We start from the raw sequence: 18,552 nt of genomic DNA, 5'->3' as shown, positions 1-18,552 counted from the left end.
ATTTCCTTGCAGACCCAGCATTGCCCCCTGAGGCAGAGGACCCCTGGCCAAATCCCAGCTCAGGGTCCTGCCGGTCCCTGAGCCTGAGCCCAGCTCGCTCCAAAGCCCAGCTCTGTCCTGGCCCCAGCCCCGTCCTAAGCCTCCAGTGGAGCAGGACGGTGGTGGGCTCAGTCCCCTGGCAGCTGTAATGCTTTTCCCACTCTGACTGGAGTCTCAACATAGTATTTTTGATAAAATTGTGCATGTCTGTGCATGCACACGTTTATAGAGGCTTAGGAAAACAGTTTTGTACCAAAAAAAAGTACAGATTACCTACTGTCAAGATGATATTAAGACAAGAAAATGTAGTGGTTACACAGTGAAAATACGTACCGAGAGGGAAACAGCTATGCAGTAATAGGAGGCACAATCCCATCAGAAGCCCCGAAACATTGTAAATAAAGGATAGGCAGACAAAAAATAGAGGCAAATCAGGAGAGAGTATTTATTCCAAATTGCTTTTCCATGCTAGTGCCTCAAAGCAGGCTACCCAGAAAGAGTTATGCCTTCTTCAGTCATGTGCCACTTCTGACGTTTGGACATGGAGATAGATCTTTTTGGCCTTTGGAGCACTTTGTCTGCAAGAATAACAAGACATGAGTAGCAAACCAGGAATGAAGGTATTCAGTGAGCACCTAACTTCAAGTTCTTCATTTTCCCTGCCTCTTCCCCAGAGAAAATGAACACCTGATCCTCAAATCCTCTAGATTTGCTCTGGCTCCTCAGTAGATACTGGTGCTTCACTCACTGCATGAGTAGCTGCTATCAAGAACGCCCTTTTTCTGTTCCACAAGATCAGTTAGTTTTTTTTAAGCACAAATAACATTTATAATAGCGTTGCAGCAGGTTTGAGAGACTAGTGCAGCTATTCATAGGCCAGTAAAGGCCTATGCTGCCTGTTTTTAGATGCCTAGGTAGACAAGTGGTAAAAAGAAAATCTCTCCAGCTGGAGTCTGGCAATGAACTAGCAACTTCTTGGAAGCATTGGAGGCAGCCAAGTAACCCCTGGGCTTCCTCAAGGAGCTGTGGGCAGGATTTTGCACAATTTCAAGTGAAAGCTGCTAAGAGTTCATCCTTCTGACTCACCCATGGAAGTTTTCAACATCTTCAACAGTCTCAGGCAAAACTCTTCCTTTAGTTTCAGGTAGAAGCAAAACCAATCCACCCGCAATCAAACCAAGAACAGCTTCAAATCAAACAGATGCACAAAGAGCTTACTAGCATATACCACTTTCCAGCATATACACTGCTTTCTACTGGCTGGCACAAAGGACTCATAAATGGCATTTTATTTTGTTCTTTGTGCTAGATGTGCAAGTCAAGGGTCTATATGCAAAAGCAGCATGCCACCTCTGGAGGATGTGGCAGCCACGTGGAGACAGCAATGAGCCAGGTTCAGTGGTGATTTATGCACTGAACCACAGCATCTCAGGCTGGACAGACAACTGTAAAGAGGAAAGAACTCTTTCTACTCTGAGTGTATGCCAGGAAACGGATTCAATTTTTCTGTTATTTAGATAACATTTAGAAACATACATATTCAATTTATTATCGCCTACACAATGTGATTAACTTCTCCACTAATAATTTCTTTTAACTGCTTGGCACATGTTTAGTGTCTATATTTTAATTCTACCAAGCACCCTCCTAAACATGCTGTTTGTGAAAACTGCATATTGACATTCAATATGCCATTTATTTTCTATAATAGTGTGCTGATCTAAAGATTCAGAAAAGTTTTGCAGATCCTGACCTGACAGTTCAGGTAACTAGTCTGCAAACACTCATATTGCATTTATTTGCCAACCTCTTTCCAAATAGCTGGAGAACAGCCAGTTAACCGGCTGCTAGAAAAGCTGAAGCATAACAGCTACGCTTGTACTCCATTAAATAGGCAATTATATGAAATTCTAGGTTTTGGCTCCTGGATTGAGACAATAAACCTCACAGAAGAGCAGTAATTGATCAAATTTGAATTCATCAAAATACTAATCTGATCAAAACATTAGAACATTTCTCAGCTCTTTGCCAGCTGTTGAACCTGTATTCACCCCTAGCTTCTTTTAAAATGCAAGGAACAACAATAAGGGCAAAGGAGACATGAATGCGTAAACAAGCTCCAGGTTGCTATAAAGTGAAGGCTATGGCTTTTGTAGATGGGAAGGGGCTTCTGCTGAATTTGGGGCAACTGCCTTAGTTTCTTTTCCCTCCCTTTGAATCCTGGGCCCCACTGCTGCAGCCCAGGAGCGGCCGGCAAGGAGGTAAGGTGGCACTTACCGAAGACTATCAGTGGCAGATCGTGCCAGACTTCCACCAGTCTGTAGACAATGAACGGGACGATGACTCCCCCAACATCACACAAGGAAGAGCAGACCATCACCCCGAGGTTCCTGGTTCAACAGCAAAGGGATCATGTTAGCATCACAGTACTGCTGACGGAAGGGCATGGATCACAGTTCTGACCCTTGCACACGGCATGCAGCTCAGCAGACCACAAAATGCCAAAATAGTTTGCAAAGGCCTAGTTTTGCACTGGTGAGCACATTCAGAAGTTGTTTATACATCTCTGCAGGCAATGGCTTACAGTCACTGGGTAGAAAGAGGAAATTTTGAATAAGAATTAACCCCAAGCTTTAGATTTCTGCAGTGCACACAGCCCACTTACAAATAGGGAAAACCAAAAATCCAGTCCTCAGGTGAAGGGCTTGAGTTAACACACATTCTCCATAGCAGACTCCACTCTGGACAGATCCATTTAAATGTTCTTTTGATTCAAACAAGACACAAATCCAAGCACTACATGGGTATGGTACTTCAGAACTCTCATCCACCCTGGTTGACTCCACTTTTCCCTTTATTTCAGTCACATGAGTTTTCATCTGCCTTAAAGTACATCTGTTGTTTTCATGAATCAACTTTTTAAAGCATTTTACTTATGCTCCACGCACTTCATGTTCAGCAGTACCTGTGTAGTTCTGAAGCATCTGAGTATAACTTAGTTTAGCGTAAAACGTAACATACGCGTTGGCCTCAACTATTTGTTTCAAGGCCAAACACCAATGGGGAGGAGGATGTACCTACCTGATGTATGTTGGATACAGTTCAGTGTTTACAAAGCAAACCATTTCAAAAGCCATCGTGATCCCCATTCTCCCGATACAGGCAGCAATCACTTTTAGCCAATGTATGTCTGCAGAGAAAAATGCATTCAACCCGTTTAAGAGTATCCCAGCCATTTAGCAGGAGTCAGTTAATACACCAGTGTTATTTTAGGGGGGACCTCTGATCCCATATCACTTGATGTTTTTAAGGGGCCTTACTTCACCTGTGTGAGGGAATGGGAACAGCCAGCAACGCGTGAGCTGTGGCACAGGGACCCTCCCAAAGCGGCACAGGGGACCCAGGTGCTTTGAGATTTGTCATCAGCAGTGCTGCACAGCAACCCCATTTCGCTTCTGCAGCGGCAGGAGCACTGCTAAAAATGGGGGGGGCCACTCAATGGCAGGCGTGGGTTCGCGCACCTTTGGGGCTGGACCTCGGTAACAGGGAGGGAGAGGTGGGTGCTGACCCCAGGGGGCGACGCCAGGTTGGGAAGCCACCACAGCCTCCCGCAGGTGACTCACCCTCTGGGATCAGGGCTGTGACAAGGCAGGCGGCCCCAGCCACCAGGTTTGCAGCAGCCCAGGGGTAGCGCCGCCCGATGCGGTCGATGGTGACGATGATGATGAAGGCAGCTGGGAACTCGACAAGCGCAGAATAGAGGAAATCCAGGTACATGTTCCCAGCGGCTATTCCCATGTGCATGATGAGCCCCTGGTAGAGGACGGAGCTTGTGAACCTGGGCAGAGAAGAGCATCCCAGCTTCGTTAGTCAGAGGACCGAGGTCTGTGTCCTGCTGGAGCCTTCATAACCAGAGCTCCAAAAACAGCTCTCCAACATCATCTTCTTACCAGTTGTACATCAAAATTAATGTGTTTTTTCTCATCTGTGGTGTCCTGACAAGGTCGATGAGTGAAGGACTCTGCTTTCCGCCATCTTCCTCTTCAAATTTGATCTCCTGCAGAAGAGCCAGTACAAAGTACAGTAAGTTTCTACTGGGAAGAACTGATAGAAGGGACTATGATGATGCTTGCTTACATGCATAAAAAAACCCCTGAGCTCACCTGAAAATGGGAAGGCATCTTTTTCTGATTTTTTTTAGCCATATGACTGACAATTTTCATAGCTTTGTCATTTTTTCCTTGAGAGATCAGCCACCTGGGAGACTCTGGGAGGCACCTACAATACAAGTGAATGATATTATATACCAAAATATAAAGCTCACATAGCGCTCCCATATAAGGCGACTGTGGAGAGAGGGCTTTGGTTGAATAGAGGCGGGCAGGATTTTTTTCTTTAGTCTTTTTTGGGGGGGAGGCTGGGGGGGAGTGTGTGTTCTCTCCCCCCGCCGTCAGGAAAAGTAATATATCCCACTGCTGAAATGGGAAGAGTAGCAGTTGTGGTAGTGGCTTTAGTCAGAGATGAGTTTACTAAAGATAAATCAGGGAAGGGCTTTGAGTGAGAGTAGTGCTATCATTTTATTCAGCCTGTTCACCACAAACTGGCTCCTCTTAGGGAGTCATTTTCCAGTTGTGCCATCACAGCTTGAGATGTGATGTAGTAAACAAGCTAGAACTGGCTTACCAATTCACAAATATGAAAAAAAGGAGGACAACATATCTCTTTCTACTATTCCTAACCTCTCGACCTATCTGGACAATTTCTCAAACTGAAAAATATCAATCAAAAAGAGAGGAGAGAATTCAAAATAAAGGTGAACCTATATGCCTTCTTTTGGTTGGACCACAAAAAGCTGCAATGTTTTTTCCTTAAAAGAACATGTAAACAACCTGTTACAGTTATGTTAGCATTCCACAATCTTTCAATAACCATCTTTTCAGTGTAGGATCCACTAAATTATGTCAAGGCATTTCTTTTCCTTTATGAAATGCTTAATGAAGATAATATATGATATTAAACCACTCTCCCCAGTGTTTTTCAAAGTGGACTTTCTTTTAAGCAGAAGTCAGGTGCGGCGCACAGGCTAAGATGCAACGAAGTCTCAGCTACTGAGGGGTCCTATTTCTCTCTTTTTTGCTGTGTACCTCCTCTTTGCGCTAAGAGGCACACACGACCAAAAAGCAGAGCCAAATCTCCCTCAGTATCAAGCCCTGGGAGGCAGAAGCAGCTGGTTTTTGGGTCGTGGGCAGAGGTACAACGAAGCCCGTTTACCAGTAGTAGAGCAGGAAGAAGCAGCTCGGCAGGGTGACAGTGAGCTGCAGCCACCGCCAGTGCGGGATGGCGTAAGCGATGGCATCAAAGACCAGGAGCCCAACGGAGAAAGCCGTCTGGTAGAGGATGCCCACCGTCCTCCGGTACTTCGGACCAACAACTTCCGTCACTGCAAACGTGCACAGGGACAGGTGAGTGACAGCTCAGCCACGACCACTCAGCGCAGCAGTAACTTGCTCTGCAGGGACACTGGAAGACCAATGTTGCATTAATGCCCTGAAGAAACCATCTTGGTAATCCTGGGCTTCCTGGCATAAAGCCTCCAGACAAAAATCCTCTTGTGCTCCAGAGGAAGGTTTGCTTTTCTGTCACCCAAACTCTCAGCAGAGGAGAAAACACTGCTCCTGCTCTTACACTGGCCTAAGACATCAAGTACTGTCCTCTGTCATGGAAATCTCCAAGTAAATCAAACATTCCTCAAAGTGCACAGACAGATTTTGTTTTAAAATCTAACACCAACCTACAAGTCTCCAACCCAATAACAAAACATCGTATTTTGTTTTCTAAATGCAACCTTTCAGCCTGCATCTCACTCCAAGTACATAAGAAACCCTTGAACCCCAGGATGGCATGCAGCTTCCTGGTCAGGATGGGTTCACCACTCATCTGCACCTCGCGGGTGCACGTCACAGGACAGACCCACAGAAGTCTTGTTGGTACACAGCTAAAAGTAACTATTCCAGCAGACAGGCACAAATACACTGAAAATTTTGCATCCGGTTGTGTGATTTCGAGAAAGCAAACCACTTAGAGAAAGAACAGAAAGCAGTTATTTAGCAACTGAAGGAAGTGTTGTGTTTTGGAGCCACACATTAGTTAATACTGCTTGGCCAAATGATGCACCGAGACAAAGTCAGTCTCAAAGCAGCTGAAGGGTAGACAAGTGTCCCAGGGGAGCGTGACAATAAGGTTGCTCTGCCCACGTGCCCTTCCCCGGGCATTCAGTATTGGCCACCTTAGGGAGAGGATACAAGGTTAAAGGGGCTTTGGGGCTGATTCTGGGTGACTTCTGTCTCAGGAGAGTTTCAAGGAGAATCGAGAAGTAACAAGGTGTGACTGAACGAAAATATGAGGATAGGGGAAGTCATTATCTTGACAGGGATTTTATGCTCTAAAATGGCAAATAGTTCCAGAAGAGGTGATGAAGATCTCATTTGTGCCAGGAAAAGTTTTAAGAGGCCAAGCAAGCATCTAGAATGTGCACAGGAAGGAACAACCATGTCTCGGCAGGAGACGGTCTGGACCCTGGGCTAGATGTTTTTATTTATATCAGACATCTGGATAACTGCATTAGCAAGATGTCCCTGCTAAAAGACTTAGCAGAAGTTTAGGGTGTTGACTTTTACATTTTTTCCACTATCACAGTGAACTGGATCACTCAGACCTAATTGGTAGAGCCACCTGACATCCTAATCTAGATAAGGCTCTATTGGGCAGCATTTAAAAATATTTAATTTGCTGCTTTAGTGATTGCTTGGTGTTGGGTATTTTTGACAAGAGCCTAAATTCTGCACCAGAGAAGTCGGAGAAGTTCCAGGCAGCTCTACCATGCCCCAGAAAGTGGTCCTGAGCTGGCCCCAACCCTGCTGCCACGCAGCCGTGCTTCAGCACCAGACACGATCGGTGCAAGGCGGTGGGAGAGGCACCGGCGCAGGCTGGCTCCTCGCACTGCTCTGCGATCCCCCAGGTTGGCCTCCACTCAGACAAGTGCACAGATACCCAAACAGCTTGTCTTTTTCTCAGCAAGTACATGCTGTTCTTCAGTTATTTTTAGGCTGTAAAGCCTCTGTTTGCCCTTTAATGCTCTTTATGTCATAAAAATGCCTCCAATTTTCCCCACCCTCTGCCTGCTTCTTTAATGGCCTCCTCTGTCATCAATCACCCTGTCTGCGACCGGGCTGGAGCCGCTGCAGTCTGCCCCGGGGCCGTCGCCTTCCTCAGCTGGTGCCCGAGGGGAGGGAGAGGAGCCCGGGGGCCCAGATCTGCAAAGGGGAGCTGGCACCATAGGGGAAAGCCTGCCCTGAGGTAACAGTTCTAGTATACCACTGCTTGAGATTTGAAGGCTATTGTTGCTTCTCCCTAATGACAATGCTTGAAAAAAATCCTGAGAAGTCAAAGGAGAAAACTCCTTGGTAAAACACCATGGGAGGCATTTTTTAAATGGTTTTTGTTTTGGGTTGTTGGGTTTTTTTCTTCATCTTCTGCAGCCAATCTTGCTCCTGGGAAAATGAACTCACCCAGGATGTAGCCTGCGGTCCAGCAGCCCTTGCTGACCAGCCCTTGCAAGAACCGGAGGATGACTATCCACAGGTAGGTGGGCACGAAGACCAGAAGGATTCCACAGACAACGTTTGCAAGAATTGTATTTAAGAGGCAAAATTTACGGCCAAACCTGGATTGGAAGATAGTACGTGTAAAGCAAAACACTAGTCATGAAAACACAGGCATTTTAAACTAGTAAAAGCTTTGTGCATCTTTGGGGCGGGGGGAATCTAACTTTGCTATACAAGGGATAGATACATATTGACTTTTATTCTTACAGCCCATTACTCACTTATTTGCTTTTCTATTCCCTGAAAAATTACTGTGCCAATTGTTCTGCAATTCCACAAAGGCTTTCAGGAAAAAAGAAAAAAATTCCCAAGTTAAAGAATAATAGTCCCACATTTACATTTGGACTGCGACTGTTATTGCTGAATTTCAGAACAGGCAGCTTAATAATATGTTGGGGTTTTTTTTTTTGTAATGGGGGTGAAAAATAAACAAGGGTTAATATTATGATTCTGATATGTCTGCATGCACCAGATTCACCACAGATTCCTACGCCGCAATCTTAATCTCCAAAAAATCTAATATGTATGAACCTTGTTGTGAGTGGGCTGCGCTCCGCAGCCAGAGCAACTCAGAGCCTGCTGTACTAACAGTCCTAGGCAGGAAGGAACAAGGGGGGAAAGGGCCTTCAAACACTGGCATTTGTTTCTTTTTAATCCCCACCACCTGGGCTAGGGCAGCTGTGTCTGCTGGCTCTGAACAGGGAGCTAAAGGCGCCAGGACACAGGGATTTCTGCTTTTTCACAGTGACTGCTGCTGTACCCATCTGGCAATCTCTGTGTCTGCTATTTCAAAGTTTCTCCAAAGGAAGCAAGATGTTTCCAAGCTGCAGCCGTACAGAGTGTGACAGATCAAGTGGGGGCTCCAAACCAGCATTTCCTGGCTTTGGTTAACATCCCAGGGCTCTGGTTAACATTCCAGGGCTCTGGTGGGGCACGGTAGGGAGTTTGGGGTGTACGGTCCTAAATAGTGCTCGCGGGCTCTGCAGGACTCTCTGAGCAGGAGAATCGTGCAAACCACCAGGCATGACCTAAGAGACAGAGGAGTACTCATATTGCAACTGAACATCCAGGTGGTTACCTTATTTTGAGAAGAACAGAGATGATAGCAGTTGCACAACCTTTCTCTGCCTTTATCTAAGCTCAGCTGCTGAACACTGATAAGGGAGGTCAAGGGGGTTCTGCTGTGAGCCCACACGTACCTGTCTGCTATGTAGCCAATGTTTATGGAGCCAATAAAAAACCCAGCATTCACAGAAGCCTGAAAGAGGTCCAGCTTCCAGGAGTCCTCGCACACCAGGTTAAACTAAAGGAGCAACCACAGTTAGAAGCAAGAGAGTGAAACAAGGACCTGGCTCACATTCACAAGTTTCCTTTGCATCAGGTAAAAATTTAAATTTGTTTCTGGATCAACGACCATTTTATCAGCACCCAGAAACCCTACTAACTTAATTAAGTGTCCAACATTAAAAACAGGATCAAGCCCTTGAGCAGTTTCCTGGTATTTCCCATTCATGTCTCATCTCTTCTTACTGGAAAGAGCATAACCGAGTTATTACCTGTCAGGATCAGGACCCTAACTTGTTTTAGGCCTTGTTGATCAAATCAGCACGGACCTGATAATCACCCTGGGCTTTTCAAACAGCTTTTTTTTTTTTTTTTTTTGTGGCTGATGGCAAACATTTCTAAGCAGTTCTGGTTGCCTCATACGTTCACATGCCATAGTAGTCCCTGCAGACCCCTCAGGACTAAGGGTGATGCCTTCACTGAAGGTATCCTAGATGCTTGTAGAAGCCTGTCCTGTCCCGCTTCCCATGGAGCACCGGCTCCCCGAAGGAGGTATCTGCGTCTGCCCCTGAGGCCACAGCATTTTCTCTCTGCTCTGGTCTTTTACTCAGCTAAATTGTCCTACAGCTTAATGTGTCTGGAAACCGGGTATTTTGTATCCGGGGCCAAACTTTATACCATATGTGTACGCACATATATTTGCCATCTGGCCTTAGTTCTCTTATCTTACTTAAGTAGATATCCATAAAAAGCTACTGGAGAATAAGTTATTTCAAAAAGCTGTACTAATAGGACTGAGAAACCCTTCCCATCCTAACGGTAGTTGGGTTTATTTAAAGCTATGTATCTTTAATCAACATAAAACCAGATACTTCTGATGCTCTGTGGGGTTTCCCACGACGATATTCTTCCACATGTAAATTTTTCCTTCGAGCAAAGTAACATGCTTTACTCTGTGCTGTTCTTTCCCTTGCTTAGCTGCCAGAGCAAGGGACAGCATAACAGAGCCCAAGAGCCTTCACAAAAACAGTCACATCCAGAAACAAAACACTTTGCCAAAACACACACGGAGGCGCGTGACGTTTTTGGTTATCCTGTGAAGGAAGAGGTCCGTGGGCCTTGCACCCCTTTCAGAAGAAAAGGGAAGATGACTGATGCAAGAGCGTGATCACACAAATCCACGCAGGCTGCAAGTTTTCAGCTTCCCACAATCTCAAGAGGTCATGGTGGGGGCATCTGGGCCATAGCATCTGCTTGAGCCTTTTGCAGTGAGATGTGCCTGCTGCGCTGCTGTTTTGAGGAAGTCCTGAGGCACCCTCTGTTTGAGGTGTCTCACCTCAATTTACTATTGCTCTGTCCACACTTTGCTGAAAGAAGTACACTTACAGTACACCACCTAAAATCTAGCTCCAACCTCTTACAGAACTATAAATGCTGAAGTTGCTAAAGCACAGAATTTACCTGCTCCTCTGTTTGTGTTAGATACATAGGGGAAAGAATCCTGACTTCCACCATCTCTAAAAATTTGGTGGAACTTTTGATGATAAAAATCAAGTTTGTCATCCCAGATACTGATTTGTTTTTAAAGCACCTAAAACCCTAAAGTACCTTAAGTAGCTTAAATACCATTTTCGGTTTATTCCCATCTTCTGAGAACACAAAACAGCCATTGGATTTTCTGCAATTTATTCCTGAATTAAGCTGTTTAATTGTAGGAAGTGATTACCTTTCCCCCCACCCATAGTCATTCAATCCTATTTCAAACTGCCTTTAAAAGACAATCTTCATTTAAGAAAAAAAAAAAAAAAAAAAATTAAGACCTTCACATCTGGGCGCAGATCCCAGGAAGACTGGGATGTCTGTGCAGCGTGCCCACTTGGGATCGGCCACTTTTGTTTGTAGTGCTGCGCAACGCTGATGCCTCACCAGCGATGTTTACACAGCTCCACCAATTGGACCTCTCATGTGACGGGAGTTTCATTCAGAACTGGACTTTATCTACCTAGGTATTTATTTGCTGAAATATGCTTTGCTCCCCAGCTGGAGATATAAGCCTCCTGAGCAGCCAAGGCAACGCTCCACAGTGAGAACAGAGGGAAGACAACTTGCAAAACTCCCTGCGCAAGTTTGCAGCAAGAGGATCCCCTCGTTCAGGTAAGCAGGCGGCGTTTTAACACAGCCTAGGCTACGCCAGCCCTCTCCCACATCTCTCAGTTTGTCTGTAGCCGAGGGGGTAAGGGAAGGGGGGTATTTGTTTTTACCTCGGTCACGAGAGAGGTCCCTGGGGAGTCGTAGACCCAGCCATCCTGGCAGGGACCGAGGGGGACGGTGCTCCCGTTGCCCACGAGGCTGCCGAGGGGGTCGGTGCAGCTGACACCCGTCGCGTTCCAGTCCACCTCGTACCTCCTGCAGCGGCTGCCGAAACTGGCCCCGTGGCCGCCCCACTCGGGAACTGTGCGATTGAGCTGTTCCTCCAGGCTCCAGCCACACCGCTGGCTCAGCTCAGCCACCCCAGGGCTGAAGCAGCGATGCTCAGGGATGAACCCGAAGAAGACGACACCCACGTACACTGGGGTGAAGGCAGCAGAAAGCAAACACAGGACAAAGAAGGTTTGCTTCTGGAATCTGTCAAATTCTCCAACATTCTCCAAAATGTCATCTAGGGTTGGCATTTTGGCATCAAAACCACCCCCAAAAACTCATCTACGTCTTCTCTGCAGCACTGAGATATTTAGTTGGCAGCAAAGCTATTTAAGTAACAAAGACATTTGACCAAAAGTCAAGACTAACTCCATAAATTATTAAACTACATGTTGCAAGCTTTATTTTTTAGGTTTCATTTGAAATCAGACCTTAATTCACCCAGGGAGAATTTGCATTTAACCCCTAATCAGAGCACATACGTTCCTTTTTTCCAGAAGAGCCACTAACAGCCACAGCACTTTGGGGTTTTTTTTTTTTTTTTTTAATTAGCCAAACCAGCTCCTCAAAGAAGCAGCATTTTAAGGAGCAAGCATAGATGGAAAATTCCACTAACGTGGAAGCTAATGAGAAGTTTATTGTAGCAGTTGGTGGGCACCACATGTGAACAAGGCTTATCAACCGGGTTTGATAAAGAACAGGTAAGTACACTGTGAAACAAAAGCGTCTCTACTTTGAGCCATGTAATGGTAAAGAACAGCTTTCCCGCAAACTCCAGTATCATGTATGTCTCACCCTTGCGGCCACCCTCGCTCTCCACACTCTTCCATTTCCAAGGAAAACCTCTCCCACCTACATCAGGGAACAAAATTTTCACCTGACTGTATATTTGCAGTGATAGAAAAGATAAAAAGCATTCACTAAGGAATTATGCACTGGGAATAGCTTTGAGAAACGATAATATAAAATACTTATGACCAAAACAGCTTTCTTACCAGAGAAGACCTGTAAGACTTTAGGTGGAATTCATTGTGGGGGACCCTCAAAAAAATCCAGTTATATCAGGCTCTAATGATATTTGTGCTGTCTATGGACAGACATTTGCTACTCCAACACCTTTTGCTCACGACTGCTTCCATCAGAAAGACAAGCATAGGCAAAGGCAACATTTTAAAGATGGAAAAAAGTGAAAAATGGTCTGGAAAGTGATTTGCACAGATTAGGCAGGCAAAAAAAAAATTAAAGACCTCCTCTCAATACACTCCGAAAATAAACCAGCTTAGGCCATTCTGTCCCAGGGACAGAAAGAGAAACCCCTCTCCAGCACCACTTACAGCGGTGTGACAGCAACCCTGGCACATCACCCCCCCCACACCGCACCAGACTTCCACCTCCACGGCTGCAGGGGCTCCCTGAGGAGCTGGGGAGGGGACAGGGACACACAAGTGCACAGCAGCATCTGCCGCACTCGCAGCCAGCCCCCGCAGCCTCCCTCAGCAGGATGCGCGCAGCCAGCCAAGGCCAAGGAAACCGAAATCAAAGCCTGCCTGCAAAGTGGGTGAAGTTTAAAGCCACTAGGCTGTATCTTAAAAACACACGCAAAAAACCTCGCATCGCTGCTTAGCCAGTGGTTTTGTTTAAGCAGCTGGTAATGGCATGCATAAGTTCCACCTGAACAAAAAAAGTTAGATCCAGACTGGGCCTTTTTTCCTGCAGCGCAGCCGGGTTGGGTGGCACTGTGCCGTGCGGCGGGGTGCCTTAGAGGCTCGCTCCCAGGGAGACGCGCTGCCCAGCCATTTGTATGTACTCGTCTGGGCCCTCCCTATGGTTAAACAGGGTATTCTACTGGAAAAGTAGTCTGCTGAAGTCATGCATCCAGCTCTGAACAAGAGAAGATTCAGTCAGCCTACCTACAAACACCTAGGTAAAATGTGGGCAATAGTTCCAAGACACTGAAGTCACTCACTGCTGTCAGCTGCATGTTAGAAATACATCATTGATAGTGCTCAGATAAGCACCCCCAGGCAGAGGACCTCTGTTCTACCTAAGCCTCGTAAGGCACAGTCACAAAGAGACCACACGGTGTAATGCCTTAATACATGGGAAAGCATTTCACACAGCAGTTCACGGATCAAGCAACTCCAAGATGCCAGCCTTGAAGACTTGGGGAAGGGCAGCGGTATTCTTCAACATCCATTGAGAGAACTGTTGCAGTGGTAGCTGACAGTATTAAAAATACACCATCAAGCCTCTCATTCCCCCCCAAATTAACTTAATGTTAAATATGAAAAATGCTGCTTTTGTTTTAAGTATAACAAGATGCAGCTTTAGCCAAACTGATTTACAGCTTCACTGGTAACAATACAAGAGGAATAAAACCCAAACCCTTCTGATAAAAGAAGGAATACACCACCGGGGCTTACCTTTATATTGTGATCTTTGTCATCAATCATCAGTTCTTGTCTCGAGTGACAGAGTTAAGGTATTAGTTATCACAGCAAAAAAAGGGTATCACCAGGCTGATGAGCAGCAGCATTACAGACTAGTGTAAGAAAGATTCCAGACTTGAGATGTGGGATTTGGAATACCCACTTTGTATCTTTTATTGAAATTGCTGAATACGTTATATTACACTATTTTGATTCAAAATGGAGTTTTTATAAAAAGAAACCATTGTTGAAACTGAGTAAGCCAGCCAAAAGGAACAATTAAAAGTTTCAAAAATTTCTGACCGATGCACGTACTTGTACGATGCTTTGAAACCCTATCATGGCCCATGATTTAATTTAGGAAACACCTGGAGAAGAGCACGACTGCTAAAGGAAATTTGACTTGCATTGCCAGCAGTATTTCAAATAAATGACGATGGCCAGGACCATAGCATAAGAGCTAGAACTTTTTGATAGCTAGAGCTATCAAAAAAAAACATTGGCCCAAATTTTTTTCTTGTAATTAATACCAGAGAGAGATACTGTGCTGACTAGGGCTCCTCTAGTTGTTGGGCTTTTCTTGGTGATGACAAATTGGGCAGTGCAGATTGTATTATAGGAATTCTGCCTCTACGTCCTCGAAAACTCTGGTTCTCTGTGCAGTCGGTCTAGTCCAGCCATAATCTAGGGAAAAAAAAAAATCTTTGGGTGCTTTTCAGCTGCTTAGGTAAATACCGATGAAGTCAGTCATATGACCAGTACCAAAAAAATATCATGCAAAGAACAGCAACCATTTCAGGCTAAAGCTATACAGAGTTGTACCTTTCAGTCAATACCTTTGAACCAATGATCTGTTTAAATTAGAATGGATATTCAAATTTACAGGATAAATTAGACCAGTTCCAAAATTTACATCAAATCATCCCAACACACAAAAGTTACATTTTTCCTTGTCTTACGATGGGTGAACCCATAGAATAATACCCTGCCGGCAGGAAGAACGTGTTGCTATTCAGCAAACCTGAGTAGTGAGGATCAATAAATACAAGGAGTTAAAATGCTAGTAGTCAGATAACTTGAGTCTCAGGAGCCAGGGCCTTCATTGAGCCTTAATCCTTTCTTTTCAAAGGTTTCTCTTTTTTAAGCAAACATTTAACATCTATGCTGAGGCTTGGAAACAAAACAAACACCATACCACCCCACCACCCCCCAAAAAAAAGGAAAGAAAAAAAAGAAAGAAGTGTCCTGGCTAGAGAGAGTCAACATAACTCAGCCAACTGGATGTTAGAAATCCAGTCATTGCTGAACAGATCATTGTAAACAACCAAGAAATCTTTCTTTTCTTCCCTTTTCAATGGTTTCTTGTTAAAGGCAAAATTCAGAAAAATCTTTCAGGCTGAAGTCCTCATATTTGGTTGGAAATGTTGTCCTGTTATATATAATCTCTCTATATATATTTGATTAGGCACAAGAGGGGTTATTAAACATTCAACAAGTCCTCATCACTATCATCATGAAACGATACTGTATTTGTAGAGTTCTGTGCCTGCTGCTGGCCTGGCTTGGTTTTTGCTTTCCTTTCCTTTCCCCCATTCAGCAAATAAGCTTTGTCATCACTTCCAAGACTAGGTGGCTTCTTTTGTGGGTGCTTGCTCTTGTCTAGTCCTCTTCCTGTCTGTATCTTTACATCTGGAATGGTTAACACTTCATCCTCACTGTCCAGGTCATCCACATGGAGAGAGTTAAAGGCTTCTGATGTAACAGACTTGGTAGTAATGTGACCGTTCTCCTGCCCTCCTTTTGCTGTTCTTTGATTTGGTACTGCGATTTCCTCCATAAGCCACTCTGTTTCATTCTCATTAGCTTCTTCTTCACTGTTTATCTGCAAGAAAAAAAAAAAAAAAAATGCAAGAGGAGACTGCATATACCACTCTAGACTCTGCCACACGCTGATCTCCTGTGTCACCCACACCACACATGGCCTTGGATTTAACTTAGCCATAAGATAGCAATACTACTATAGCATGCTGTTACTATCGCTTTTCTCTATGTCTGAAACAGACTTTTTTCCCTCTTCCTGTAATTTATGTGTTATTTGACTATTTATGGGCTGCTCCTCATTTCTTCAACTCTATCTTCCTTTCCCATTTCACAATGGGAACGTAGATATCTCAGCTATGTGGCTTTCCTGAAGCCACATGGTATGGTTTCCATGCACTGAAGGAACTAGGAATTAAGGGGGTTTGTTTATTTATTAAAGTTTCATATTAAGAAAACTTGACAAGAAACAAAACCTTCTATTTTGCCACTGTATTACCTTTGTGTATTTGTAGGAAACACCGGATGTTCTTCTGCAGCAGTTTGTTATCTTGTTTATTACAATTTCCCTAAAGAAGGGGAAGAATACTGCATTAGAGAGACTGTATCGCCCTTATTAGCCCTCGCTTTTCTTCACTGGATTTTTACTATCAACACAAGGCATTTCACCAAGCCAGCTGCAAGCTATCACATAAGGACACTTGACCTTGAACCACTGTAACAAAATTCAGTCCACAGTGATGTACATCTTCCCCCTTACCACAGCTTCAGGGTGACTGTTCTGAAACACCTCTGGCCTTTATGTCTAAGGGGAAAAAAATACCAAACTTGTCTGGAAAGCAGAGAACCAGCAGGACTTGAACCTGTTCCTTGCCAGTGTTGTACGGTTCCACCTTGACAGCATAAAAGGAGAGGAATATCAAATACTAACAATATTGTCAGGTTGTTTTATCCTCCTTAATTAGCAGTTGTCCACAACAGAGATGAGCTCAATTCAATTGTGTACTCCAGCCTTCTTTACATGGACCTTCAGACAGTAATTGGGAATTCGAAAAAACCAGCAGTTTGACAGTTGATGCTGCCAACTGAGAAACAGAACTTAAATCTCTGAAGTTCACTACTTCCCTTTCACTAAGGAAACCAAGTCCTACCAAGCAAATTTCTAAAGCCTCCCAATCATTTCTTACCGCCTCTCTTTTTTGTAGAACAGCAAGATTATTAGGCATGCAGTGAGAACAACCAGGAGGACACTCAGCACAGCACCAACAGCTTGACTTCTCCTTGAAAGGCCTTTATGTACTTGGGCCTCCTGATCAGTCTGGTGCTCATTGCTTCCTAGATCATTGGTTGATCTAGTAACAGAAATTGGGAAGAAAAGGACAATTAAGATCTATTTACCAGTTGCATCAAACCGGATTAGAAACAGCAGATTCAAAGATATTAAACATGCCACGTCATCCTGTCAGTCCTACCTAACAGCTGTAAAAATTGAATTCAGAGGATTTTGTTCTCAGTAAAAATCACTGAAAAAATAAAAGCATGTATATTGGGCCTTCATCCTGGTATGCTGTCCAATGGTTCACAAAACTGTTTGCAGTCAAGACTGGAGTGCATGATTAGGCACTCTGGAGCTTACACAGCAGCAGTTATCGACACAAAGCTGCTATTTTAGAACCAAATCTACACCTGAGCAAGCTGCAAAAGCTACAGCAATTGTTTACCTTCCAGCTGGCTATGGCACTACACAGACCTCAATCGCTAATTGCCTGTTTAACCAGAATAAACAGTTTCCCTATATTTTCAAGCTAGCAGCTAGAAAGTGAACAGTCCTAGAAGTAGTGACTCCATTCTTTGCAGTGAGGCTGCCTGCACATCAAGAATGCTGGTAAGCACCCAGATACAGTCACTCTGCTTTTAACACTGTCGCCTCATTATTCCTTTTTGGATCTGTAGATAAGCTGATCATAATTAATTGCAGAAATACCTCATTATTCCTCTAAGACCTGTAATGATTTTCACTCTAGCCTGAAGAAGTAGGCAGATAGAGAGAAAGGCCAGTATTTGCTGTGGCTTTAAAGTTTTCCAGACAGCTAGGCAAGGAGGACAAAAAGCCTTACCTAAATACCAGTTACTCCTCTCAGTAACATGAAAGAGCATGTTCTGTTAGCTACAGTGGGCTCTAGTTAGTGAGGACAACAATATTAATTCCACCATGCCTCTCTGTTTCCTGTGCAAACAAGCATCTCTAGGTCCAGATCAACTTGGCAAACTTATTTAGTGCTCATGTGCCAAATATTACATACATGAACACCAATTCCACCTACCCATGAGTCTATGGCTTTTTCGCTTTTCATTTTTTTTCGCAATCACTGTGATGAATAAAGGCAAAAAAGCCTTTAGCTGAGAAGTGCTGACAAGAGCTGCTTTCAGAAAATGGTTAACTACTCACATTAATGGACACACAGCAGATGTGTACCAGGTAAATAAATACTGGCAATCTGCTGTCTCATGAAGGAATTCAGGGATGCCTTCATTTACTCGTGGTTTGCAGTGGAAGAAAATGGTTGAAGACACAAACTTTGATTTATCTTTACCGCATCTGGAGTCTGATGAAAATATGACATCCAAGTCATCATCTACAACGAGAAGAAAACGTTATAGTTTACTACTTTCTCTATTAACACTAGACCCTGGAAAGTTATGTATTTGTTCTGCAGTAACAGCTTATACTTTGCAATATTTGCAGGTGAGCTTATAATTTTACGTAGCTGATCTCATCAGTTGCTATGCAACAGTGGGCTAAGGTCTTCACAAGAGAAAGTAGCTAGATAAAGGAGATCATTGCTTATGCAGCACAAGCACAGAAGAAAACAGGAGACCAAGTCTTTTCTCTTGCA

The 18,552-nt window shown here is 44.3% G+C and overlaps 2 protein-coding genes and 1 long non-coding RNA gene across 4 annotated transcripts in view; 1 reads left to right on the top strand and 2 right to left on the bottom strand.

The window, feature by feature from the left end:
• Nucleotides 1-460: 460 nt before the first annotated feature.
• On the bottom strand, nt 461-11,659 carry LOC104637355 (solute carrier family 22 member 2). Of its 2 annotated transcripts, XM_010304804.2 has the most exons (11): nt 11,249-11,659; nt 8,903-9,006; nt 7,608-7,762; nt 5,311-5,479; nt 4,203-4,317; nt 3,990-4,096; nt 3,663-3,877; nt 3,121-3,229; nt 2,317-2,429; nt 1,126-1,225; nt 461-617 (listed from the first exon to the last, which is right to left on the bottom strand). In XM_010304804.2, exons 1-11 carry the CDS (start codon nt 11,657-11,659, stop codon nt 551-553), a joined length of 1,665 nt encoding a protein of 554 aa, XP_010303106.1. In that variant the 3' UTR covers nt 461-550. The 2 variants fall into 2 exon arrangements, with proteins under 2 accessions (XP_010303106.1, XP_075604610.1); XM_075748495.1 differs by lacking the exons at nt 461-617; nt 1,126-1,225; nt 2,317-2,429 and adding an exon at nt 2,835-3,014.
• LOC142601024 (uncharacterized) lies at nt 7,214-11,536 on the top strand. The gene is made up of 6 exons (XR_012834578.1): nt 7,214-7,395; nt 7,578-7,680; nt 8,449-9,084; nt 9,966-10,314; nt 11,028-11,141; nt 11,400-11,536. It is a non-coding gene; the product is annotated as an uncharacterized LOC142601024 (long non-coding RNA).
• Nucleotides 11,660-13,973: 2,314 nt separating the features above from the next.
• IGF2R (insulin like growth factor 2 receptor) overlaps nt 13,974-18,552 on the bottom strand; it is a 61,221-nt gene continuing 56,642 nt past the window's right edge. Inside the window, exons 45-48 of the mRNA XM_075748494.1 lie at nt 18,105-18,291; nt 16,843-17,007; nt 16,155-16,224; nt 13,974-15,719 (exon numbers count right to left, since the gene is read on the bottom strand). Coding sequence (XP_075604609.1) covers nt 15,318-15,719; nt 16,155-16,224; nt 16,843-17,007; nt 18,105-18,291 — 824 coding nt within the window. The 3' untranslated portion in view covers nt 13,974-15,317. The remainder of the gene's footprint in view (nt 15,720-16,154; nt 16,225-16,842; nt 17,008-18,104; nt 18,292-18,552) is intronic.

The sequence above is a fragment of the Balearica regulorum genome, chromosome 3, assembly GCF_011004875.1.
Source record: "Balearica regulorum gibbericeps isolate bBalReg1 chromosome 3, bBalReg1.pri, whole genome shotgun sequence".
Lineage (NCBI taxonomy): Eukaryota > Metazoa > Chordata > Aves > Gruiformes > Gruidae > Balearica > Balearica regulorum.
This window is presented reverse-complemented; position numbering and strand designations above follow the sequence as displayed.